This window comes from Mytilus edulis, chromosome 1 (genome assembly GCF_963676685.1).
Source record: "Mytilus edulis chromosome 1, xbMytEdul2.2, whole genome shotgun sequence".
Classification (NCBI taxonomy): Eukaryota; Metazoa; Mollusca; class Bivalvia; order Mytilida; family Mytilidae; genus Mytilus; species Mytilus edulis.
The window spans coordinates 79,678,932-79,706,652 of NC_092344.1; the positions used below are offsets into that span (position 1 = coordinate 79,678,932).

The 27,721-nt window shown below is 33.7% G+C and overlaps 1 protein-coding gene across 1 annotated transcript; it reads left to right on the forward strand.

Moving 5' to 3' along the window:
• The first annotated feature begins 12,894 nt into the window (after positions 1 to 12,894).
• Positions 12,895 to 18,146, forward strand: LOC139491296 (sex peptide receptor-related protein 2-like). Its single transcript, XM_071278903.1, has 2 exons — positions 12,895 to 12,944; positions 15,639 to 18,146. The coding sequence occupies exon 2, from the start codon at positions 15,670 to 15,672 to the stop codon at positions 16,888 to 16,890; it is 1,221 nt and encodes a 406-aa protein (XP_071135004.1). The 5' UTR covers positions 12,895 to 12,944; positions 15,639 to 15,669; the 3' UTR covers positions 16,891 to 18,146.
• The last annotated feature ends 9,575 nt before the right edge of the window (positions 18,147 to 27,721 follow it).

The following is a 27,721-nucleotide window of genomic DNA, read 5'->3' on the forward strand; positions in this document are numbered from 1 at the left end:
TTAACATTGAGAACTGACCTACTGAATCTCTGTTCTGAGTTCATCTGATATTCTCTTCTTAGTTATTGACTACGACTCGAAGGTAAAATAAAGGTTCATAAGTAATATCCGGTATTGAGATATCATCATAGACTTAATTACATGTAGTGTCTTTTTTCATTGCGTTTCGTGAGAAAAATCGATATATACTGATATTGTCATGAATGCCATTGCTTTACAAAGACTATTGTTGGACAGAAAATAATTATATATTTTACGGATGTCATAGTAACCTTAACATTGACGATTAACCTCGTGAATTAAAGTGTTCATTTTCTATGTAATTAATTAAACTCGTATGGTATTTAAAGGTTAAAAGATGAAATAGTTCCGAAATCTAGATTTTATTATCAAAAGATATTTGAAATAAAGAAAACCTAGAAATTAGTCGTACATGATTGTTTAAAGTTTTGGAAACTGGTCTCGTTTTCATGCTAAACAACAAACATGTTTAAAATAAAATTACTGATTCAAGTAACCTCATCAAAATCAACGCTATACCAGTATTCCATTGTCCACTCATAATAACCTATTTAATAGATTTATTGTCGATTTCGGTTACAGTGGAGATCAGTTCTAACCTCTCATAAATTCTGTCAGAATCTGTCAGGAGATCTGTTCTAGAACAGTATGTAGAACTGTCAGCCTGACACCTTTTAGTCAGTTCTAGGTTCTAAGAAATATTTGTCTTAATATAAAGGCTTCGGCAAAATAGCGATTAATATTATATAGAGTTTTGCTATTTTGCCGGTTTTATTTCAGATTTATAATCGGCAAGAGAACATGTTTAACCCCGCCATATTCTGCATGTATGTCAGTGCCTGTTCCAAGTCAGGAGCCCGTAATTCAGTGATTTTCTTTTGTTGATGTGTAGTATAAAATATTTGTTTTTCTTTCATTTTTTGTACATAAATTAGGCCGTTAATTAGTATTATGGGGGGGGGGGAGGGTTATAATTATTTGTTTTACATTTTTTATTCTGGGAGTCAGGATGGCTCGTTATCACATAACGAAATTATCCTCATTAACCAAATGTAATATCAGTTTACGAGTAGTTTTCATACCTCGGACGGACCTGTTTAACAAAAATCTGTTGACCACATCAATCTAAACTGACATTATTTGCTCTTCAGTCTTTCTGCAAATCTATATAGCTGCACAGTACTTCAGTTTTAATTTTAGGTCAAGAGGGACTGTACTATACAAGTTACAGCAATATTGGAAAACAATTTTGTTCGCATCAATTTATAGTGCCAGCATGCAGGGGCAGATCCAGCCATTTAAAAAGGGGGGGGGGGTTCCAACTATATGTTCAAATTCAAAAGCATTGAACGTAAAAAAAGGGGGTTCCAACTCCTGACCCCCTCCCCTTGATCAGCAAATGAGCATGTCCTCTTTTTTACTTCAGACTGAGTCGTATAATAAAATCTTTTGACCGCATCAACCGAAACTTACCATATTTGCTTTTTTGTATGTAAATCTAAATAGCTGCACAGTAATTCAGTTATAATTTTAGGTCAAGAGGGGCTGTAGTATATAAATAACTACAATATTGGAATTGAGAGTGCCAGCATTTCCTATTTTTATTCAAAATATTGCATCAGAAACAAATTTCAGTCATGTCAGTAGTTTTCATACCTCAGACTGACAGTAACATGTAATCATGTAACAAAATTATTTGTCTACATCAATCAAAACTGACCATATTTGACATCATCAACCAAAACTGACCATATTTGACCGCATCAACCAAAACTGACCATATTTGACCTCATCAACCAAAACTGACCATATTTGCTCTTTTTTATACGCCCGTCAAAATTTTGACGGGACGTATTATGGTATACAAATGTCCGGTGTCCGTCCGTCCGTCCGTCCGTCTGTCTGTCCGGCGTAAACATGTCGCACAGTAACTTGAGAACGACTTATCCAAATGTCATGAAACTTAACATGGTTGTTTCTTATGATGGTGAAATGATCTGTATACTTTTTGGTGAAAATAAGATTAAAACTTTTTGAGTTACGGCACTTTGTAACTAAAACAGGGGTGTGTTTTTTTTTCACATGTCGCACCGTATCTCAAAAACGATTCCTGATTATGGCTTAAAACTTTAAACACTTCTTAGTTATATTAATCTTAATATCTGTATACTTTTTGGTGATGGTTCAAAATTTCATTTTTGAGTTATTGAGTATTTTGTAAAAAAGGGGGAGGGTTTTTTTACATGTCGCACCATATCTCAAAAACGATTTATGATTATTGCTTAAAAGTTTACACAAGTCTTTGTTATATTAATCTGAAGATCTGTATACTTTTTGGTGATGATTCAAAATTTCATTTTTGAGTTATTGAGTATTTTGTAAAAAAGGGGGAGTTTTTTTTTACATGTTGTGCCGTATCTCATAAACAATTTATGATTATTGCTTAAAACTTTACACACTTCTTTGTTATATTAATCTAAAGATCTGTATACTTTTTGGTGATGATTCAAAACTTTATTTTGGAGTTATTGAGTATTTTGTTAAACAGGGGAGGGTTTTTTTACATGTCGCGCCGTATCTCATAAACAATTTATGATTATTGCTTAAAACTTTACACACTTCTTTGTTATATTAACCTAAAGATCTGTATACTTTTTGGTTTTGATTCAAAATTTTATTTTAGTGATATTAAGTTTTTTGTAAAAAAAAACAGGGTTGGGGGTTTCACATGTCCCCCTATGTCTCAAAAACAATATATGGTTATTGCTTAAAACTTTCTCAGAAACTATTTATGATTATTGCATAAAACTTCCACGCATGACGTCGGGCGTATCATGCGCTCATGGCGCAGCTGTTTATTATGTACCTCTTACAGTCGCATAGTAAATCTGTAATATTTTTATGTAAGGATGGATTGTAAAATCATGAAAATACAAATGATAGAAATATGGGAACACAATGCTACCTAATTTCATTTGCATCAATTTAGAATGCCAGCATGTCCTCTTTTTATTCAAAATATTGCATCATAAACAAATATCAGTAGTTTTCATACCTCAGACTGACTGGTATAACAAAATAATTTGTCCGCATCAACCAAAACTGACCATATTTGCACTTTATTATGAACATGATGTGAATCTTAATAGCCGCAAAGTAAATCATGTATATTTTTATATCAGGATGGATTGTTTAATAAAAATGAAAGCAATATTGGAAAATAAAATTATGCTCACATCAGTTTATAGTGCCAGCATGTCCTCTTTTTCATCAAAATTTTGAATCGTAAACTAATTTCAGTAGTTTTAATATCTCAGACTGACTCATGAATATAACAAAATTATTTGTCGCATCAACCAAAACTGACCATATTTGAAAGCATCAACCATAACTGACCATATGTGACAGCATCAACCAAAACTGACCATAATTACACTTTGTTATGAAAATCTTAATATATATAAGTTATAGCCGCATACTAAATCACTTATAGTAATACATATACCGGTAACGATGGATTGTATATACATAAATATATGTAAATGTAAATATTATATGTTATTCAGGTCTCAGACAGGGTATATACTGTGACATTCCCGGCTTAGAGTTTATATCCCCTGAGCCGAAGGCGAAGGGGATATAAGCCCTAAGCCGGGAATGTCACAGTATATACCCTTTCTGAGACCTGAATTACACATATATTACGGATTACCCCTGACTTAATGTTATTTTCCAGTGCAGGTATTTGTTGACAACACATATATATTGAAAAACCCAACCTGATATGTTCGGCATACGTGAAGGATTTTCTAATTTGCTGTGAACATAATTTTATCGTGTATGTAATAATTTATAGTAACACTTTTAACATCAAATTAAAGTATTAAAAGTGTTAATTGCGTGATTTTGTATCAAAAATGTATTATTGACTGAAGCACGTCATTATTTTCCCTCTGTGAACCTCTGACAGTCTGATAGCTTATGACTACGTCACATAGTAACCGGTGTTATGATGACGTTTTTGAGGTTCCAATTGGGGATAAAAACGTCGTATATACCCCGGCAGTTTCCTGAATATATACTGACATCTCTGTGTTGTTATCCAATCAGAAACCTCGACACATTTGTAATCCGTAATATACATGTATATGGCCTCATTGTAAACATGGTAAACCAATGTTATTTCTATGTGAGGACGGATCGTATGATAAAAATGACACCAACTTTGAAACACAATACACCTTATTGCTAATCCTGCCTGACCCGGCCTCTTGAACTTTTGAAGCATACAACAATGACTTTTCCATTGTGGCGTCAGATATTTTGTTTTATGACGTCAAAATTTTACGGGAACCTGTGTGATATCCAGTAATGGCAGACAAATTGCGACAATGTGTATTTATACCATATCTAAGAATTTAGCGCGCCGTTATTTCCTCTCTGTATCCATAATAATGAACCGTCATTAAACATGCTAAAGTGACTTTTTAACATGTTTAAGTCAATTGTTTGTGATGTTTTTTTTAAACAAAACTATTTAATGGCATCATCCAACACTCACATGACTGATTCATATACTTTATTTTAAAAATAAAATAAAAAGTACATGTATGGGAAGTTCTCTTCTTGGAATAGTATACTGTTAATATAATTTGAAGAAGGCAAAGAAAAATGCATGATTTTGTTTGTAGCCGAACGTCCAGGGGCAAATGTTTCATTCAAGTTCAGATCCAGTTTATTTTTCTGAGTTCCAGACTCCCAGATATCATTTATTTATATAATCGTTATGGATAAGTTTGGCTAAGACGAGATTCTTTTTTTTTTTAACGTTACACAACACTTTTTTCATTAATATCCCATAATTCATCCACTGCACAATTTTCGTTTGAACATTTGTCAAAACAGAATTATAAATGAATGTAAATCCAAGGCAAACAAGGTAAATTACGATTAAAATTCCATAAATGTAGAGTTTTATTTAGGAAGAGACTGTTAAAAACGGGGAACGAAGAAACGTAGACAATGATGTTTCCGTATGCAATCTTATAAAAATATCTCCGATGAGTTGGAAAACAAAACAAACATGCAACCAATGAGTGATGGAAATCTGTTTAGGAGCACTATAAAATGCATGAATGTGTGGAATTCTGTTTCATTATGTTGATTTCATACAAGAGCATTATGGTTCAAAGTCTACTTTTGAGATTTACAGACCATTTTGGCTGCTGTGGAGCCTAACAGACACGACATGGATTAAATTTTCTTTTTTATGTTTCATGTATTTGCAAAGAAAATTTCAATGTCAAATATGGGCCCCAGGATATGTCAATGTCTCCAGCATATAAAGAAAAAGAACGCTATATTAAAGTTTCTTGTAGATGTTCAAATGTTTATTAAAGAATACAAAAAGCGCACCATGATATCAAGATAACCTTTAAAAAATGTTGTCTGTTTGATTGGTAGGAAATCGCAATACAAAGATCAGATTTATAGGGATCGAAATCAGAAACTGGAATCTTTTCAGTTATCAAAAATGTAATTCAAGCTGACAAGAAATACTTTCTAAGAACTAAAGTCCATGCTTTTCATTAAATCTATACCATCGGGATTAAAAAAAAAAGCGAATTGATTTTTCTATAATAAAGAAAAATTGTTTGGACTTTAACGGTGCTTTTTTGTGGACTTTAGCGTAACTTGTTATTGTGGACTTTAACGGTGTTTTCTTGTGGACTTTAGCGGAGGTCATTTTGTGGACTTTAGCGGAAAGTTTGTGGACTTTAGCGGTACTGTGGACTTTAGCGGCAATTTGTTGTGGACTTTAGCAGAGTTGTGGACTTTAGAGGAATTGTGGACTTTAACGGTGCCACAACCTTCTATTCACTTCGATATTTGTACATGTAACGTAATACACGTCGTTTGATCAGTAAAACATATAGAAAATCTGCTTTTTAATATATAGCAAAGTAATTGGAAGTGATTTATTTCTTCTAAATTCTAAAGTGCCCTTATTGCAGTGACGTCATTTAGAACTGTTCTACAGTCCTGACTGATTAAGTCAGTTCTGCTGACAGTTCTACGGTTAGAAGTGGTTTTGACAGTTCTACCTATAGAACTGATCCTGACAGTTCTACCCTAGAACTGATCCTGACAGTTCTACCTAGAACTGATTTAGTCAGTTCTACCTAGAACTGATTCTGACAGTTCTACTTAGAACAGTTCTACCTAGAACTGATTCTGACAGTTCTACTTAGAACAGTTCTAGGATAGAACTGTTCTAGGTAGAACTGTTCTAGGACAGGTTAGAACAGTTCTATGACAGAATATTCTGACAGTTCTAATGAGAGGTTAGAAGTGATCTCCACTGTATATTGTCTTATTTCTTTATAGCTTGCTGCTCGGTGAGAGCCAATTTAGGCTCCGTGTTTGAAGGCCGTACTTTGGCCCCTTCTTATTTATTATCCCTATAATCAAAGAGGTGGAATGGTCCAATATGAAATAGGAATACAGTACTGTTACTGTTTATGTTGTTTAAGTTATAGTAAAATTGAGAATGGAAATGGGGGATGTGTCAAAGTGATAACAACCCGACCATAGAGCAGACAACAGCCGAAAGGCCACCAATGGGTCTTCGTTGTATTGAGAACTCCCGCACCCGGGGGCGTCCATCAGCTGGCCCCTAAACAAATATGAATATTAGTCCAGTGATAATGGACGTCATACTAAACTCCGAATTATACACAAGAAACTAAAATCAAAAATCATACAAGACTAACAAAGGCCAGAGGCTCCTGACTTGGGACAGGCGCAAAATTGCGGTGGGGTTGAACATGTTTGTTGAGATCCCAACCCTCCCACTATATACCTCTAGCCAATGTAGAAAAAACAAACGTACAACAATACGCACAGTAAAACTCAGTTTAAGAGGAGTCCGAGTCCGATGACAGAATATGAGACAAAATAAAATAAACAAAATGACAATAATACATAAATAACAGACTACTAGTAGTTACTGATATGCCAGCTACAGACCTAAATTAAACTGATTAAAAGATTATGCCTTCATCATATTAATATAAGGCACAATACCTCCAGTTAAGGGTTTAGTATTATACCATCATGAAATATATGAGAAGAACATAACCCATGACATGCCAACAACTGGTTTTAGAAAAAATGTGATTAATTCCGATGCAAAGACCCTATAAGTTAATCAATATTAAAGCCAATATATGCAATCTTTAATGACCTGACTACAGCATCGTAACTATATCCCTTCTTGATAAGTCTGTTTAAAGGTTTTGTTAGCTTTTGAGGTGAATACTGACATTCTTGTGCTTTGTAAAGAATATTACCATAAAAGATTGGATGTGAAATATCTGAACGTAAAAGATGTCTGCATGTTGAGTTATATTTACGAATGATTTCCTTATACCGATGATAAAATTTAGTAAATGTTTTGACTAGTTTGTGATATCGAAAATCCTGGTATAATAATTTTTCAGTAATATATAAATTTTTTTCTCGCATAAATCTAATATGTTGTTACATACACGAGCGAATCGTACAAGTTGAGATATATAAACACCATAACTTATTAATGATTTATATTCTGTTTTTTGTTTACCGATTGTTTAAGTTAATGCCCTCTGTTGAACGTTATGAAACAGCTGTAAAATACTTGGTTTGTTATAAGAAAAATGATATTGATCGCATATATCTGTAAACATTGTTCAAAACTTTATACAGTCTGCGTCAATTTTACATTATATTAATTCATATTCTAGATTTGCTTTTCGTGTATATTATTGAGAGACTTTTCATGTATATTATTGTAGATCATTGCATAAAGCCTTCTGGTCTTCTTTGGATTTGATGTCGTTGGGTTGCTGTTTATTTGACATCGTCCCCCTTTTTTTCATTTTCATTATCACTAAATGTTTTTGCATCGAACTTGGTCGGGACGGGTGTACCCTTTTTAACGAAACTAACATGTTTCGCAGCTGATAAGCGTTATTTTCTTGTTGTTAGTGAATAATGAATGGAGTTTATCGGATTTTTTTTATCAATTATAAGTTTATCTATCAGCTTCTTGGGTGTTTATAAAATATTTTTAGATGCAGTTTGTTTTGATAGGACGGATCGTGACACACCACTAGAACAAACGTTAGTGTATTCTCTAAACAGTTTTATCAGGTCTGGTTCATACAATAAATTAGTGCAAAATGTAACATGAGTAATTTCTGTCATACTGATAAAGTCCATCAGTTCATATATAAAGATGTTAAAACATGATAAAAGACTACATACAGGAAAAAAAATAAAATATATAAAAATACAGATAAAGCTATTCTTTTTCATTAATCAAAATCAATATTTTTATGATAAAGCACACACAATGATTGCATTGCGTAATCTAAATTCACAACGGACATTACATATACACCTTACGGACGATTAGATCCATGTTCTAACTGTCCTATCATAGACTCAGCTGAATGTCTGAATGTCTGAATATCGTCAAATCGAATGGGGAATGTTCAATCTGAACCCCTTGATAGCAGATCTAACTCCCCCATGCACTTGTCAAATCTGAATGGGGAAACATGTCGGAGTAGGGTAATATGTTTTCCTATAGCAATGTTATCTTAATTACGACTCGTCCTGAACATGCATGGGATATTTGCCACTGGACGTTGAGAAACCAACAACCAAGCAATCTTAATTATGAGAACGAGGAAAACATTAAACCAAGAACAATACAAAATATCGGACGAAACCATATCTGTCAACCTGTGACGATGAAAATGCAGGTCATGACCTGCATTGAAGAATCAAATCTCAGGTCATAACGCGTACAAACTTTTTCGATCTGAATTTCAGTATTTTTGGTACATTTTCTTATAATGTATATCAAAAATACCAAAACATCAATGCATGTTCACTTGGTTAAGTCATTTTAAATCCTATTAATTATTATTTTATTGCACTTTTAAAGATTTTTATTAATTTGTGTAACACAGTCTTATGTTTTTTACTTTTTTGTCATCAAGAAAAACTTGAATTTATTTGTCAAATGTAATTTAAAATGTTTGAGACTACTGGCTATTTTTTTCTTATCATTATGAGACTACTGGCTATGTAGCTTTAAAACATATCACATTTTTAAAGATACAACAAATGGAAGTGTTTAACGACCTTGACTGGCTATAATTTTTTTTTAAATAAGAAGGAAATTATACTATGATAAAATATAGTAATACAGTTAAAGCAGAAACATATATACACATATATATATATACACATATATATGTCTCTGGTTAAAGGAAGTATAAATGTAAAAAATAATTTTCATTTTTTTTTAAATTGTATAAAGGTATAAAATAATGAAAAGTTATTTTTCAATATGTATTTGAATTTTATATTTTCATGATTTAATCTTTTTCACCCATAAAACGTTAACATAAGGAATAATTTTGAATGGTGACAAATAAGGGGGAGTAACTCTGTAGTTGAAATATGTTTGTAAACCAAAATTGCAATTTATTTACGACCTAAAGCTAAGGTAATTGGTGTTTATTAACCAGTGTATTTGACACCAAAGCTGTCAAGTGAAGCCATGTACTTAATGGGTCACTTCATTTGACAGTTTACATAGCTAAATGAACATCCTGTTCATGGAAGAATTACGAATTTGCCGGTATTTCAAAGGAATATTACTTGTGAATTCGATCTCAAGGCTAAGAAATACGGGTGAAATCGGGTCATTTTCGGAATTCCCGGGTTATTTCAATGACCCGGCGGGTGTTCCGGGTGATCCCTCAGAATTGTGAAAATCTCGGGTCACACCCGCAGAATACGGGTCAGTTGACAGGTATGCGAAACGCACATAACTTCAACACTAAGTAGAAGTATAAGTACATTTACTTGTGAAGGTTTTGTTTTGAACTGATATAGAAAGTACATTGGCATTTTTCTGGGTTTTTTTTTGTGGATTGAAAGTATAAGATTATTTATCAAAGGAAGTAGATTATAAACGTGATAAATGTCAGATTTACCTCCCCGATAAATCAACGATTTATTTGATGATAGTATCTCATGATTTTTCTTAATTCTTTTTTTTCAAATTAAGAATTCTGTGACAGATGTAAAATGGGGTTATCTTATGAAAACTGTCAGCAACAGTTGTGTTTCTGATTGCATTGCACTATTTGACGTCAGGTAAACGTGATTAAATTTGAAATAAACTTGTAAATGCAGTTTTTGTTCCTTTAAAATTTGTTACGAGAAATGGTATTTTTGTATTATCTATTCGGGTTCTCAAGTTTAATAAATGCGACGAGATGCAATGAAACTGCCAATCTATACATTGAACATGATGCATCGTAACATTTGCCATTATGATATGTAGTCTCTCACATCAAGAATTTTACTTTGGACCCAAAGGGTACGTTGGCATAAATTAGGGGCCTGCACAGTTCACGTCCCCTTAAATAAAGTTTGAAAGTTAAGGTTCTGCTAAAACAAATTCCAAGAATGCAACAAAATAAAGAAAAGAGATTACTAAAAGACATAAAACATTTATTGAGAAATGATATAAAAGATACATAGTAAGACGTATATCTAACTTACACCCAAAAGGAAGTTTACATTACCGTAAGCAAACACGTGTTTCAATAAATCACAGACTATCAGCCCACTTATATCTTCTATAATCTGCAAATATCGGTGATAAATAAAATTTGATAATGCGATAAACGATTATTTTATCTTCATTAACTGAACATTCCACGATCTTTCTGACAAAGCAAGTGAATTTATTTTGAAACTTTGTACACACTGTAATTAATTAAGAAATTTGAAACCGGATAGTTCTGATCAGTAATAAAAAAACCAATTGGGAGTTAAATACATTAATAATTACTTGTAGATAAACAGTTTGATTTATATTCCATACTTTAGAAATTACATTCCACACTGTTCAGTAAAAAAAGAAATGACATATGGTTTAATATTATTTATTGTATTTTTTCTGTAACAAATGACTTACATGAATAAAGAATCAAGCGAACTATTTAATTTCAGTGTTGGACATATGTTTACTTGTATATAAGCTTATTAGTGCTCATAATAACCAAACTAACTGCTGAAACTGATATGCATGCATTTTGACATTAAGAAAATGTAACTAATGATTGCCAATGAGATAAGTCTCCACCAGAGACCAAATGACATAGAAGTTACCATTGACAACAATGAGCAAAACCCATGATACCGCAATGTCAGCTATAAAAAGCCCCGCAATGAAAAATGTAAAACAATTCAAACGAAAGGATTTATGGCCTTATTATATGCAAAACTATCGACGAACAAATACGAATGACACGAACTAACGACGACCACTACTTACTTAGTATATAACCGGCTCCTAATTTGGAACTCCATTGTACTTCACACATGGTACAACCAACCCATGAAGGTTTTGATTGATATCTAACAGATAGGATCATGCAACATCGTTGTCATATAGCACAACACATGTAGTCTTGAATTTTCGTGTTATTTCTTCACTTCTTGATTGTAATATGCAATTTACTAAATATTATCGAAATGACATCAAGATTATTAATGATAGAAAATATTAAGACCTTGTTATTTGCTGTTTATTTTCGGTTCCTCCGTTGCAATGCTCATTTTTTTTAATATAACAATAAAACTTATACTAATTCGTATTCTGATGTATATGCAATTTTTAAGAATTAAAGAGAATATGTTTTAAGATTGAAATTTTAAGAAACTATATCTCCGATGGCAATGCTATAATATTGTCCGTGAACTCGACGGTTCATGATGTATCATTGGTTTTCGTACATGTATGCATTTTAAACGGTAACACACTTAAAAAAAAAAACCAATGAACTTCATTTTGTAAATTAAAACGCTCAATACATGTTAGCTTATAACTGAATTGGTTGCTGACAGATAGGACGATACATGCTTATATATTTAGACAAAGAATAATTTTTTAGGTATCAAAGAGAGATCGAGGAATGATAGTTGACACATATTTTAACAGAACACCACAGATATCATGGAAACTGTCGGGTTTTTTCTTTTTAAATGTAACCGAGCGCTCAAATGTAATAAACGTGATAGTTCGCACGTTAAGTTTTAGCAGGTACCTGAGCGATATACATAATTATGAATTTGTCTACATTTTTGTATATATTACCACTTACAATGTTGATATTTGGTTCATTGCTATTTTCAGTTAAAACGACCAATTTCTTTCATAAGTCGGTTCACAGATTAATCTCTACAAACGTACGATCTGCCAAAACTTCGGATCTACATGTATAAACTGTGATGCTATAATATTTTTTGGGCTCACACACAAAAGGTCGTTAGAACAAAATGTAAAATAAGATTATTTTTTTAGAACCTAGAAATAATGTATAATTCTTTAATAATCATTAGTTATGTGTGTGTGCCGTTTGTATTTAAAGCACACGTACTATAGAATGATACAGATCTTAATTTTTAATTTGAAAAATGATACCAAATAATTGCAGAAACTAATATTGAGTTTTATATAATATATGAACTAAAGTATTTGAATGCTGGCTATTGCAGTCTTATCAAATGTTGTTTTTTTCTTTTCAACTATTTTGTTTTAAGTAAGTATAAAAGTGAGTTTCAAAACATTTGTAACTTAGTCAAGGTTATTGAACTTTATTATTTACTTATAACAGAGGACACACTATGTTATTTCTACTTTACAATTGTTTTTGAAGTGCAGAATTTTATCACATTTTGAAGTGAGACTATTTACTATATATATAACATATATAGAGTGTTTTTCTTCCGCTTAGTTAGAGAGTGTGTTTTCCGCCAGCGAATACACATCACGTCAATAAATATGTAAAGTAAGTTGTTTACATATTTTTATAGGAATTTTCTGTTATTATAGCATACTTAAAACCATATATTTCATATTTCAGGAGTTTACGGAAAAACGCAATATGAGCGCAATATTGCTTCGGATATCTCTCATATAAAATTGTGTAGGCTACAAAATACAATCGGCTAATATATCACCATTTTTACTCCACGATGGTCATTAAGTCTAGAAATACTGGGAATTTTAGAAAAATCGGTACGTTGATTTTTTCTTTGATTTTTTGTACATAAATAAGGCTGTTAGTTTTCTTGTTTGAATTGTTTTACATTGTCATTTCGGGGCACTTTTCATGGCTGATTATGTATGGGCTTTGTTCTTTGTTGAAGGCCGTACGGTGACCTATTAATAATAGTTGTTTTAAATTTCTGTGTCATTTTGGTCTCTTGTGGAGAGTTGTCTCATTGGCAATCATACCACATCGTCTTTTTTATATATATTTGTACACTTTTTGTAGTATTGTTGTTCGAAACAAACAGTATAAACATTGATCTATGTCTACTTTTATGGAAAATAAAGGTGTATGTCCAGTAAGACCCCTTTTTGGCCCCAAAATATAGAAGTTTTACAAAATTGTTTAAATGTTAACTTTAAGCTATTAATTGGAAAGTAGAATACTTCTCTTACATAGATTTGGGCTGTTTTTGACAATACAATGCACATATATCGGGTACAAAAGTGACATATTATGGCATATTTGATAGATTTTTCATATTTATGCTTGATTGGAGCGTTTTGGTAACTAAATCAGTTAATATCTTTCATATATACTAATTGATTAGACTAAAGTAGACACTTGAGTGTTTAAAAAGTGTCCAAAATCTTTCATCAGATGAACCTGCAAATCGAGGCCAAAATCGGCCCTTACCGGACTTAATCCTTTTTAAATATGTTTGAGATATGTATCGATGCAATAATGGCAATAGTCTATCTCCCTTTGCAAATATAAAGTGTACAATTTTGTCAAAGAGTAAACTGTTATTGTAGCTCGACACATCAAGCAAAATTGAAGAATAATGCTTATTCGAGGGATCTTAAATTCATGATTTATCCCGTTTTGAAACATACATGTAGGAAATTTAAGGAAACATGTCTTCTGGTTAAGGGGAACGACCATATTTGTTTTAGAAACTGGCATGTTTAGAAGAAAATGGACAAATAGCTGTTCGAGTTCCTGAAGTTAAAAAATCGACTCCCACATCTCTGTTTCATGTATACTAAACAACCATAACAACGCACCACTTAATATTTTACAAATAATCTTTCATCAAAAAAAGATATACCAAAGGTTAAATTGGTACGAAAATAGTAGCATACTGCAATAAATTTCATGTCTTTGTCACAAAAAAATCTAGCTCCAAGGTTAATTCAAAAAGGGACAGTTCATAAAAACTCATAAACCAACCGTTATCAACCGTCATCCGGAACGAGTGAAAAACAACTGTCATATTCAAGAATTGAACGCATCACTTTATTCAAATAGACAGTGTCTTACTGGTTTGGTCACCCTAGCTTTTAAGTATCATGCAACGACTACGAATGGACAAAATGCTCTTCAAGAATTACAGTTTGTGGCATGTTGATCCATTCGTCCGTCATTATATATAACCCCGTATACTTAGAAGTCAAACAAAATGAGGCCACTGGTTGTATTATAATATAGTTATTTGTGTGTTTAAATTGATATAATAACCACTTTGAATCATTCATTTTGCTTTTCATAATGGTATTTATTGGAATGTCGATGTCTGATACTTTTTTTGCGATTTTCTGACGCACATCATAACACTAAATTTCTAAAATGATCACGGAACTGTTCAAAATCAGGTACATTTTGTAAATAATGAAAACCGTGACAACCAATAGGAATGCTGCACATACCTTAAAGAGTAAAGGGCTGTTGGTGTATGATATATTTGATAAATAAATGCTTTTCGTGCAAGAGATTAGGAAAATCACATTTTCAATTCAGATTGTTACAGATTTGTAAGCATCTTGAATTTTATACATATTCTTAAAATAGAAATAGAATCGAAAAAGGAAACATCAGATACAGATTAATAGTTGAAGATCTATGAGAAAGTTTTATATTCAATACAACTGTGGTTTATTGATCCAGCCACTAGCACACGATTACCATATACATTGCCTAAAATAGAAAATAAAATGACAAGCTATTGAAAATAAAGTATTTTTTTTTTTTATTATTATAGATCATAATAGGAAAAAATACTGTTTACAGCTTAACTATAGCTGCTAGGAAAGTCGACTATATTAAGCGCTGTTTTGTCAGGTCGCTCCATCTGATCCCACTGTATGTAATGTCCCCTTTGCTTTGGTCTCTCGGATGACCATTTATAAACAAGTGAGCCTCTTCATGTATATATTTATATATGTTTTAAAGCATGATGACTTTGTCATGATTTCGTATAAAAGAAAAAGAAAAAGGAAATGGGATATATATGCATGACACAAATCACCACACACATACAAACAAACAATATGCAAAAGAAAAAGTCATTTTAATGCTGCCGTTAATCCCTAAACGCATCGCATGGAACATAATCTCTAAACGCATCGCCTGCTCAAGATTGCACAACAACGGTTTGAGCCGATTTCGTTTTTAGCTGTCATATAGTAATGTTTTTATTCATTTTTTCAGGTATATAAAGAATAGTAAAACGGTCAGATCGATGGATACAAACGTAAGTTGGAGCCAGGAAGATGTTCCTCGCGGAATGACCAAAGCAATAAATAGTACACACGAATATTACTACTATAGCGTGTATGAATATGAATCTTACCCCCACTATGATCCATGTGGCAATGGTTCAGAGGAACAAAATTACGTCCACCGTCATAGTGGAATGGAAATATTTATTAACATATTTCTTCCTATACTTTGCGTTAGTGGTATAGTCGGCATCATACTGACAGTTATTGTTCTGAGCAGGAAAAATATGTGCACATCAACAAATACATATCTGATGTCCCTTGCTGTCGCTGACTTAGGCTTTCTTTGTCTTGTTGGATGCAGAAGTCTTGATCGTCACTTATCCGGCAAAGCTTTATACTCGTTTTATGCATTTTATGAGTACGCGCAGATATTTATACACACGTTCCTTCTGTCGTCTGTCTGGTTAACAGTGATGCTCGCTGTCGAGCGGTATATCGCCATTTGTCACCCACTGAAAGCTATATCAATTTGTACAGTCAAAAGATCAAGAATTATCATACTTCTCATATTCGTTGTGTCATTTTACTGTCGAGTTCCAAATTTCTTCGAATTAAAACTTGAAACATTTTACCTTTGTGGCGAACCGGTTCGCCAAGTTGTTTTAACGCCTCTTGCCCTCAATACAACCTACAAGATCATATATGCTTGGATTATCGACTGTGCAATATGCGCAATTATTCCATTTCTTTTCTTGGTATACCTGAACATTCGACTTGTCCTTGAAATTCGTAAATCCACAAAATACCTACGTTATCATATTGGAATAAACTCTAACATGCAGAATATAGTCGCACATGAGCAGCTGAAGATAACAATGATGTTGGTTAGTGTTATTGTAGCATTTTTCATTTGTCAAGCCCCATATGTCATATACATAGCCTATGTCAATATACACAAGTTTAGCTTCGTAAATTTTTCAAATGACAAGAGAAAAACATTTGAAATAATAATGTGTATAACATTGTTTCTATTAGCAGTGAAGTCCGCTTTTAACTTCATACTCTATTGTTGGTTCAGTGAAAAGTTTTGGAACACCTTCAAAAGAGTATTCTGTGTACGATATTGTACAATGAAACACTCGACGAAAAGGAAAAACCATACAGTCCACTCTGCAGACAATAATGCTACGAGTAGTGCCAGAAAAACATCTTATCTAACAAAGGATACTATCTGTTAGGCATGTAGAAGATTTATGGTTTAGCGATCTAAGATGGACATAAGCTGGAACTTGTAAATACAACATGGATACTGACCAATGGTCAGCATTGTGATTATTGTAACATGTCAATCAAAAACAAGACCAGAAAACTATATTTGTCATAAATTGTATTACTTGTCTAAACTTATTTGAGTATTTTGACGTTTCATTTATGTAGTACTACATAGATTTAACTGAATTCATGATTCATTTCAAAATTGAGAATACATGTTTTTATATTTTGAAAATTGATTTTGTCAATTATATTTCAAAATTGACGAAAAAATTACGTTTGGAACTATATGTTTTATTACAAGTATCGTTCTGAGAAAGCTTTTTAGGGAGCAATAACTTCAAGGGAATATGTTTTTTTTTGGTTATTCAACGCTATCAATCAAGCTATTTTTTTCATTGTTTAACACTATAAAAACAAGTGTAAAAGGTTGAGGAAAATCTGAATTCAGATCTGTATTTTGTAATCTGCTTGACCGAGATATTTTTGTTCATCAAATTGGGGATCAGATAATTTTTTTTAGAAAAAAAAAACATACCCCCTTTTTGAAGTTGAATGGCCGTTCTCGTACCGGCAATCAGTACTAGTATTTGGGTGATTGGTGAGATCAATGGTGTATCATTTGATAAAATATTATTATGTAAAGGATGAAAAATTCCGTACCTTCGATAACTCAAATATTAAAACTATTTATTTACGATATCTTTTAACATATGACACTTGTACAGTGTATTGTGATCATTTTAATGTTGTACATGAACAAGGGCTATGTAAATGATCGTTCAAAATTATATATATATAAGTATCTCAAATTTGATGTACAGCAATCATTGTTATTGGATTTTTGCTTCATGAGCTGTATAGACACTTTAAGAGATTTAAAAATTATTATGATTACGATTGTTCAAGGAGTGACAAATCTACATGTATCTGTACGTATCATCGCCTTTTCCTGATCAAGAAAGTTCGCTGTGACAGTTGGAATATCTTTTGATAGCCTCTGTTAAAATTACTTGCAACCTTAAAATGAAGACTGACGACTAATGCATTAAGTATAAGTAATGCGTATATTAAGCTACATAATTGTACAAATAAATGTTTTCATTATGTATTGCATTTTGTGACCTGTTCCGTTTTACGGAATTAAAGAGTGACGTTCTGCTTGACATCATTATTTATAAATGTTGTTGATGTTTCACAATAAAAATGGAAAAAAGTCAAATTATGTATTTGGTGATAATTTTTTCTCAGCGAAACACAAGAACTTTTTGCAGATTCGGTTTACACTTGTTATATTAAAAACTAGGGGGGAAATGTCATTTTTTAGATAGAACGTTTAACAGAGTATAGTATTTTATCAGTTGTGAGTGAAATATTGTTGCTTGTTTAACGTCCAGTGGCTGGTATTTCATGTAAATTCAAGGAGGTAATAGATTATAAATTATTAATAAAATTTGAGAAGTATATGCATGGAAGGTCGATTGGAATAAAGGAAGAAAATTTAGTATGCCACTTGAAAATGATGAATTAGGAAATTAACCTTGCAATTATCATAGACCATATACAAAAGAGTTTGTGCAAAGGCCCTTAATTATGAAAACAAGAAGATGTGGTATGATTGCCAATGAGACAACCCTCAACAAAAGACAAAATGATTCAGAAATTAACAATTGAAGGTCATTGAACAGCCTTCAGCAATGAGTAAAACTCATACCAAATAGTCTGCTATAAATGACCCCGAAATGACACAAAAACGAAAAAAAAAAAATCAGTTGAAATCGTCAGAACGATTCAAAGCCAAAATAAATCTAACGAAAACCAGAGTGGACGTGGCAGCTTGTGTACTTAAAAATTTTAGACACATAGTGCAGATCTGAGAAAAAAACCCATCATCTTTGGAATACATAGAGCGTGTCACACCCTACACGAGGCATGACGTTGTCAGTTTTTCGTTATTTGAATGGCCCTTTGGTGTCTTTCGCCTGTCGTTGATAAATAAATAACTTTTTCTAGCACTATAACAAGGCAGATGTCTCAAGACCAGCAATGTTAGGCCAAAGTGTTTATCACAAGAATCAATAAACATTCCATTTTACTTTTTCTTCTGGTAATCATTGCTTAAGCTTTTAAAATATCTGTATGTATTTTTCCTGGGTGGGTGAAAGGAAACATATATTTTGTCTTTGCCTTGTGCATGAATGATCAAATAATGGTCCTTCAAAAGTTTTATGACTTAAGTGCCGATCGGAAAACCAAGATGGCTGCCACAGCCGGACATGGTTTAATAAAGAACCCCATGGAGAAAATTGCAAACAACTTTTACGGAGAAACCGTTTGTCATATTGATTGAAGTTTGTGCATGAATGATCAGATACTGGTCCTTCATAAATTTTATGATTTAAGTGCCTATCGGAAGTCCAAGATGGCCGCCGCTGTCGAACATAGTTTAACATTGAACCCTATGGGAAAAAATGCAAACTATTTCTACTGAGAAGCCGTTTTCTTTTAAATCAAGTGAACGATTACATGCTCTCTAGAGCCTCTGGTTTAGAAACCATATTACAAAATGAATCCAATATATGCATGAATGATCAAATGAAGGTTCTTGATAAATTTATGATTTTGGTGTCGACTGTAAATCCAAGAGGGCTTCCATGGTCAAATCTATACTATTAAACGAGAAGACCTCATTTGTGTGTCGCTTCTCTTCCTTCCACAATAAATTGATCATTATGCCTCAGTGTTTTTTAGGTATTATGCATATTCACATTTGTCATCCATTCTGACTTATGATTATACAGATTGAGTTATTTTGGGAGAAAAACGACAAAATAGGTGTCCGGATATTGTTTCCGTTATCAGACTGGCTTTTAGACATACATGTGTAGATAAGACTTCCGGTTTTAAACATGCACAAGAACAACCAATCGTATCATAGATTACAAAAATGAAAAATAGATAAGCCAATCAGAGCGTTCTCCATATCACGGTTTTTAGATCGCAAGAACCCCAGCTATTATACCTCCCTAGAGACAATTATATTTTCGCGTTTATCCACCTGTAAACTACGATTATACTACTATAATATACAGAGATTCTCTGTATTCTGTTTACTTTTTTCTGAAATATTTGCCATCTAAGGTCATAGCAGTTGCATATATATTGAAAAATAAGTAAAACATGTGGAAACAAGAATGTGTTCATAGTATACGGATGCCACATCGACACTATCATTTACAAATGTACTTTGTTTAGTGGACCGTGAAATGGGGTAAAATCTCTAATTTGGCACTAAAAATAGAAAGACTATATCATAGGGAACATATTTAATAAGCTTTGAGTTGGTTGGACTTCAACTTCATCAAAAACTTCCTTGACAAAAAAAAACTTTAACCTGAAGCGGGACAGACGGATGGACGGACGAACGAACGGACGAAATGACTAGAAAACATAATTCCCATAAATGGGGCATAACTATTTATTGTTGAAAGTGAAAACTTTAACCTGAAGCCGGACAGAAGGACGGACGGACGAACGGTTCGACTAACGAACAGACGAACGAACGAACAGACTAGAAAACATAATTACCATAAATGGGGCATGGGGCATACAAATTTATTGTTGAAAGTGAAAGTAGTGATTTGGCCAAAATGAAAGTAGAGTAGAGATTAGAGGGAGGCAGGACTTACTCGGGACGTCGGGATCGGGTGTTTTTAAGCTCGGGATTTCGGGATTGATTTTTACGGGATGCGGGGATATTTTTGTTTTAATTTCGGGATGTCGGGATATCAATTTCGTTAAAATACGCACCTCGGGATTTCTGGAGCAAAGGCCTCTCAGACCACCCCTCAAATGAGTCTTAGTCATTTATACGAGATTGAAATCCTACCACTGGCATGTTGATAGGGATCTCAAAGGGAAAAGCACTGATGGATTGTCCTAGAAGCACATTTTATTAGAATAATAATGGTTTATAAGCAGTTTCATTTATTTCATGTTTGAAGCGGTGCAAATTTTTAATTTAATTTGACTTTTACCAAAAAATGCATTGTAGCAAAGGGGAAGAATAATTGTGGTATAAGGTAAGAAACATGAAAAATAATTGAATTTAACAGAAAGGTCTGGAATTAACACAGAACGGACTTTGGAAAAACGGGAGAGGGCTTTTGATACCTTAAATGAAATTCTCCAGTCATAATATCTTTTTCAAAATTTCATCCTACAACAGTTTACAAGCTGTATATGCCCGCGATTTAGCAGGGGTGTTCTAGTACAATTTAACATAGAACCATATATGAAAAAAATGTACAAACAAATTTTACAAAGAAAGCTGAAGGACGCCTCCGGGTGCGGGAAGTTCTCGCTACATTGAAGACGTGTTGGTGACCCTCTGCTGTTGTTTTTTATTTGGTCGGGTTGTTGTCTCTTTGACACATTCCCCATTTCCATTCTCAATTTTATTTGACATATCGATTCCAGTTTATGGATAAATGATCAGATAAAAGTCCTTAATAATTGTAATGAATTCGGTGCTGATTGGAAAACCAAGATGGTCGCCACATGCAGGCCGAGACAGTTTAATAAAGAACCGGCAAAACATGTGAACTGCTCTCTCTGAGCATCCGTAAGGTACAATGAATCTACTTTATGTAGGAATGATCAAATGATGGTCCTGAATTTGACAATTTTATGATTTTTATGGCAACTGCAAATCCAACATGGATTCCATGGCCAAATATAGTTTAACATTGAACCCTATAAGAAAAACATACTAACTACTTTTTTAACCAGGCACGCTGGAGCCTCTGGTTTAAATGCATATATATCTCACGAAATTTTTGACCTGGGACCACCAAATTTGGTGCCAATGTAACTTGAGGCATAAACTTGTCAGTCGGTAATATATCGGCTGACCTTGACCTCATTGTCATGGTCCAGTTATCATCGTAAGGTCAGTTTCTCAGTAACAAGGTATGATAGGCCAATAATATTTGGAGTGTGAAATTCATTGTTAGGTGTACATGTCAGTCTGACATATGTCAACTGATCTTGACCTCACAATCAAGTTCTTGTGATTATGTCAGTTTCATTGGTAGTAACTAGGTATGGTAGGTCAATATTTGCTGTAAGAAATTGTCATAAGGTGTACATGTCTGTCTAACATGTGTCGACTAGGTCAGTTTGACCTCATTTTCGGTGACCAGGGTCAAGTTTTCGTCGTAAGGTTAGACTCTTAGTAACTAGATATGATAGGTCCATAATATGTGGTTTGCGAATGTGTTGTAAGGTACTGACCTTAAGGTCATTGTCATCGTCCAGTGACCAGGATCAAGTGTCCGTGAATAATATAAAAAAGAAGATGTGGTATGATTGCCAATGAGACAACTGTCAACAAGAGACCAACATGACACAGACATTAACAACTATAGGTCACCGTTCGGCCTTCAACAATGAGCAAAGTCCATACCGCATAGTCAGCTGTAAAAGGCCCCGATATGACAATTTAAAACAATTCAAACGAGAAAACTAACGGCCTTATTTTTATAAATAAAATGAACGAAAAACAAATATGCAACACATAAACAAACGACAACCACTGAATTACAGGCTCCTGACTTGGGACAGGCACATACCTAAATAATGTGGCGGGGTTAAACATGTTATCGGGATCCCAACCCTCCCCCTAACCTAAGACAGTGGTATAACAGTACAACATAAGAACGAACTATACATCCCGACACAAAAAGAGATCTGAGAGTACTCGCAGTTATCTGACAGCTAGCTCAAAGCCACTAACAACTAATAAAAAATCATGTATCTAATACTAAACTTTCTCAGTAATCAGGTATGGTGGGTAAATAATATTTGGTGTGTTAATTCCTTGTATTTAAAGGTGTACATGTCGCAGTTTGACAGGTGTCAATTGATAATGACCTCATTCTCACAATTCATTTACTTTGGTCAAGTTTTCTTATTTTGATGCATTTAATGATCCAGTTTTCGATTTATGATAAGCTTACATCTATGTCCACATCGAGACATCTTCTTGGGTCTGTAAAAGTCAAATCCACAATTCTTTGTATAAAATGGAGAATTAAATTCCTGTTTTATGATTTTGTCTCGCCTGGATCAATTCACTTAAGGCGAGACAAAGGGATTGTTTTATTTTATTATCCCAGTATTTTATTGATCTAATAGGCAATAACACGCGTCTGTCCGCCATCCCTTTCTGTATTTCTTCTCTGAAGTCCTTTGGCGATTGGTAAATTTGGTATGGAGAATTTCTCAATGAACAGAAAAATATATTGCATTTGCGTCGTGATTTTTGTTTTTTCTTGCCAAATATCAAACTTTGTCTTTTTTTTTTGGCCAAACAAACCGTTTCCGTGCATGATTCTTCTTTGTAGTCCTTGGATAGATTGGTCTGATATTTGGTATGCAAGTTTGCCCTGATGAACAGAAAAGAAACTGCTGCAATTTTTTTGTGATCATCGGACTTTATTCAGACTTATCAGACATTGTCCATTTCAAAAACCTTTTTCGTATCTTTTGACCAATAGGTCTGATATTTGGTATGCAAGTTTGTGCTCATGAATAGAACATTTTCAGAGTAATTGTATAATTGATGCATTTATGTAGGTTATAACAATTTTCCTACTGTTGTTGGATTAATTAAACCAACATTTTAACCCCCTAATTATAATTATCACCCTTCCCTATATATAGCTACGGCTATGTCTACTTGCTGAGAGCAACCGTAAAAGTTGACTTATCAAGCGAGAGCAGAACTTATCAAGCGATTCTCAAAACGTTTAAACAGTAATTATTACGTCAAAATTTTGATAACATATATATGTTATTTAAAAATGTTCATTTACATATTTTGATTTCAATTAAAATGAAACTATTTAGAATTCAATTCTGCTCTACGTTGCAAAAACGAACGCTACCGTTTCCCTATACAAGTATGTAAAATACCTGTGGAAAATGAAAAAGAAAGATCATTCAATTTGGTCAATTTTATTAAAATGTAAAGTCATTATATGGATGATGATACAGTTGGTGAAACCAGTATTGATATGCAAAATAACATCGTGCCGCTTCAAAAAAAGTTGAACGGACGGACACAAAGTGATGGCATAAGCTTAGAAATTCTTTTGGGGCAGAATAGCTAGAACGGGTTCCGGCTCTAACTGTCATGTCTAAGTAGAAAGAGTGTATATGAGCACTAACCTATCACTTGTTCCAGTCGGAGTTTTGGCAGGCTCAAAAATGTAGATTAGGTTTTCATGTGGTTATGTGATGATTTATGTCAGTTGCTTACCGCAGGTCGGCGGTTTCCTCCGGGTACTCGGGGTTTCTGACCAATAAAACTAACCGTCATGAAATAACCAAAATAATTATGGAAAGTTATGTTGAATCCCATCAAAGTAAAAAAATTGATAATGGGACACTAGTATGATACTCTAAAAGTGTGTATCAAATTCCTTCAATTATTTTAAAAATCACTACCATAAAAAAGATCAGAATTTAGCTTTGAACGATGGGACACCATTAATCATGGGATAACGGCGATAACAAATTGTTATGCCCCGGGTGCAGTAAGTATGTGTTATCCAGATCACAAGGAGCAGTCTACGTCATAAACTGGTGTTGGCTTGTATTCTATGACGATGGAAGTGTGGTTTACCAGCCGAGAACCAGCTTATCTACGTCATATAACTTTTCAATTTGAAGGGCAAGAAATAGGAACACGTTGTTTTGATACTTATTCTTATATAACAATAACAAATAAACCCGCCTAATTCATCTCAAAATAATTTGGAGGAAACAAATTAAAAGATTTAATTATTGTTCAGTGTATTGAAGTAATCATGGCTCCATTGTGATGCGGAATATGTTTTGCAGCTCAATATACAAGTTGGTAGCAGCATATGGATCTTCTGGTTTATCCAAATCATTTTCTCTCATAACAATACAAGCGAGATCAAAAACATTTTCGTCACAAATATCTTCAGGAAATAAACATTCCTCCAGACAAGCCTCAACATCCTCTGGTCGAACAGGACATAGGAAATTAAGTGTGTCTTCATTTCTCGGACAGTTGTAGATTATTACTGGACGGCCATGTACATTCCCTTCGTACTTACACGGTCGGATTTTGTGATGGTTCCAAGTATCTACGACATCCTGGAATTCCCTTAATAAAATATAAAAATATGCAATCTAATTATTATAACATTTTTAAATTTAAGAGACAATCAATTTTGGTTATGTAAACAGATTGAAAAATTACATTCATAGATACATTTTCCATTTTGTGTAATAATACATGTACTCAGTAGGATATGTAATGGTTGGTTGTCCATTGAACAGCAAATAAAACATTGAAGATAGTAATGGTACATAGTATATGTTTATCATACCTTCAAAAGTTTCATGAAACAAAACTGGAGAAGATTTTTGTCGATAAAATCCCCGATATAAAATCCATCCTTTTGAAACAGTGAGATCCAGAAATCTGTATTTTCTCTTCTAAGTAAACTCCACCAATTTCCTATACGCTGGTTGTGTTGGCTAGTACCATATATGAATGTATTCCTATGATCATTTCGATGGGAAAACGTTTGCATCTGAGCTGTGTGTGTGTTTTCTGTCCCTAGGTCACCGCGCATTCTCAACGGTATGCCATTATTTCTTATAACAGCTTTAATATAATATCCGGCAAATACCCAAGGGTCGCTGATTGTTCTGTTAACATGTAGCCATACAATAAATCTTGAGTAACCGTCAATGCATCCATTGATGCAGTTTTCGCTTCAATCTGTTATTAACACCACCAGGATTTAAAGCGCGCATTAAAGTCGCACTGTTTCTTTTCTTACGGTCAGTCCACTGTGCAAGCATTTTAGGTGCATCCATCGGTATCCATTCAGCTGTCCGCACTCTTGTACTTGTTCATGAATAAACATGGCTACGTCTAGTAGATTAGAGTAATTTTTCCTTCTGTATAATCCAAAGCTAGCCGACAGCCTTTTTAGGTGACACAAAGAAATGCCAATCCTGTGTTTTTCATTAAGGATTTGTAATATTTCCTTGTAATTAAGTCCAAGGTGATAATACACAAAAGTAAGTTGATCCCTTTATTGCATCCTTATTTGCAACACGCTATAAAACACGATTTTACATTTCTAGCGATAGACTTTACATTTCTAGCGATAGACTTTACATCTCCAGCGCTTGACTTTACATCTTCAGTGCTACAACTTATATCTTCAGCGCTAGCCTTTATCGCCAGCGCTTGATTTTACATCTCCAGCGCTTGACTTTACATCTCCAGTGCTAACCTTTATATCTTCAGCGCTTGACTCTACATCTTCAGCAGTGGACTTTACATCTCCAGCGCTTAATTTTACATCTCCAGCGCTTGACTTTACATCTCCAGCGATTGACTTTACATCTCCAGCGCTTGACTTTACATATTCAACGTCAGACTTTATATCTCCAGCGCTTGGTTTTACATCTCCAGCGCTTGACTTTAGATCTCCAACGCTGGACTTTACATCTCCAGCGCTAGACTTTACATCTCCAGCGCTTGATTTTACATCTCCAGCGCTTGACTTTACATCTTCAGCGCCAGATTTTACATCTCCAGCGCTTGATTTTAAAACTTCGGCGCTAGACTTTGCATCTCCAGCGCTTGATTTTACATCTCAAGCGCTTGACTTTATATCTCCAGCGCTAGATTTTACACATATCCAGCGCTAGACTTTACATCCCCAGCGCTAGACTTCACATCTTCAGCGCTTGACTTTACATCTCCAGCGCTAGACTTTAGATCTCCAGCGCTGGAGTTTACATCTCCAGCGCTAGACTTTACATCTTCAGCGCTGGACTTTACATCTCCAGCGCTAGGCTTTACATCTCTAGCGCTAGACTTTACATCTCTAGCGCTAGACTTTACATCTCCAGCGCTAGACTTTATTTGATATTAAATTAATGTCTTTTTAACATATGGTTCTACTCAAACCACTGTTATTATATACCAGTATGCTAATGGTATACATTGCATATATCCTATACATACATGTATGAAATACTTGCAACTGGATGTCTGATTTAGATGACAAAACACTACATATAAACTAAGAACTAGTCGGCACGTACCACCAATGGCATCATACGATTTTCTTGTTTTTTGAAAGCTAAACATAAGCATTTTCTGTCAACTAAGGACCTCTTTATGGTGAGTGTTTTATTAGAAATAATGTGCTGAATCTTGTTCAATGATTTAGACAGTTTCATTTTTGTTAATGGGCTAGCACCCCGAGACAAGGTTTGCTCGCTGTGTTGAAGACCCATTGATGGTCCTGGGCTGTTTTCTGCTCTTTGGGTTGGGTTGTTTTCTCTCTGACATATTCCCCGTTTCCATTCTCATTTTTATTATAGGTCCGTTATCAATATGCTTGAAATATTACGTTATTGTAGTGGAATTTTTCTTTGTTAACAAAGTCTGATGTTATTGACCCATAGATTGGTTTATGATTGCCATACTTATGACTGAAAATGTTATTAGATGCCTATATTGCTGGTAACTTTTGTTCAAATGAGATAAAACTTTACAGACTTCTGGAGTGAAAACAGGAATACAATTTAAAAGAAGTATTGTTATAACAGTATGGATATAACACATGAACAATAAAAAAAAATCAAAATCAAACAAAATCAAATCAAATCAAAACTAACACAAATTTTCCTACATTACATCTTTGATATACGTAATCCTTACATTGTATC